The 646-nt window shown below is 69.3% G+C and overlaps 1 protein-coding gene across 1 annotated transcript in view; it reads left to right on the forward strand.

The window, feature by feature from the left end:
- Positions 1–64: 64 nt before the first annotated feature.
- H696_05560 (hypothetical protein) overlaps positions 65–646 on the forward strand; it is a gene marked incomplete at both ends in the record, with an annotated part of 921 nt that continues 339 nt past the window's right edge. The window contains one exon of the mRNA XM_009499373.1: positions 65–517. Within this exon, the coding sequence (XP_009497648.1) occupies positions 65–517 (453 nt within the window). The remainder of the gene's footprint in view (positions 518–646) is intronic.

Here is a 646-nt window from a genome sequence, read left to right on the forward strand (position 1 = left end):
CCCTCCTCACCCCCTCCCTCCCCCCCTTCTCTCTTCCTTCCCCCACCGCCCAGCTTCCGGCTCCATGCGCGTCCTCGCCGCGCCGAAGTCTTTCTCCTTCCCTGCCGGCTCGGCCGACACCACTCCCCTGGCTGCTGGGGATGTTGCCTCGACCATCGCCCACCTGCACGGCCTCGGCGCGGCCTTCAACTTCCCGGCCAGCGCCGCCGGTGCCCTGCCCGCGGTCTCCCTCTTTGACCGGCCCAACCTCTCGATCACGGCCGTCCTGAACGCCGCCCGGCCGGTTGTCGTGGATGCCCTGGCCAGCCAGGTCCCGGCCGAGGCCGCCTTCGAGCTCCCCCGCGACACCGTCCTCAACTCGCTCTTCACCGCGCCGGCCTCCTCCAAGAGCGTCTTCGCCGCGGCCCGCGACGCGGCCATCGACGGCCACACCTTCGTCCTGACCTCCTCCCCGGGCTCTCTGATGTCCTCGGTCCCGGTGGCCTCCTCCGTCCATGGCCTGCTGCTGGACTCCGCCGTGCGTTCGCCGATTTTTGCCTCTTCCTCCCTCTCTGTGTCTCTTGCTCCCTCTCTGTGTCTCTTGCTCCCTCTCTTTGCCTCTTGCTCCCTCTCTTTGCCTCTTGCTCCCTCTCCCCTCCCCTCCCCC

This window comes from Fonticula alba (assembly GCF_000388065.1).
Source record: "Fonticula alba strain ATCC 38817 unplaced genomic scaffold supercont2.12, whole genome shotgun sequence".
Lineage (NCBI taxonomy): Eukaryota > Rotosphaerida > Fonticulaceae > Fonticula > Fonticula alba.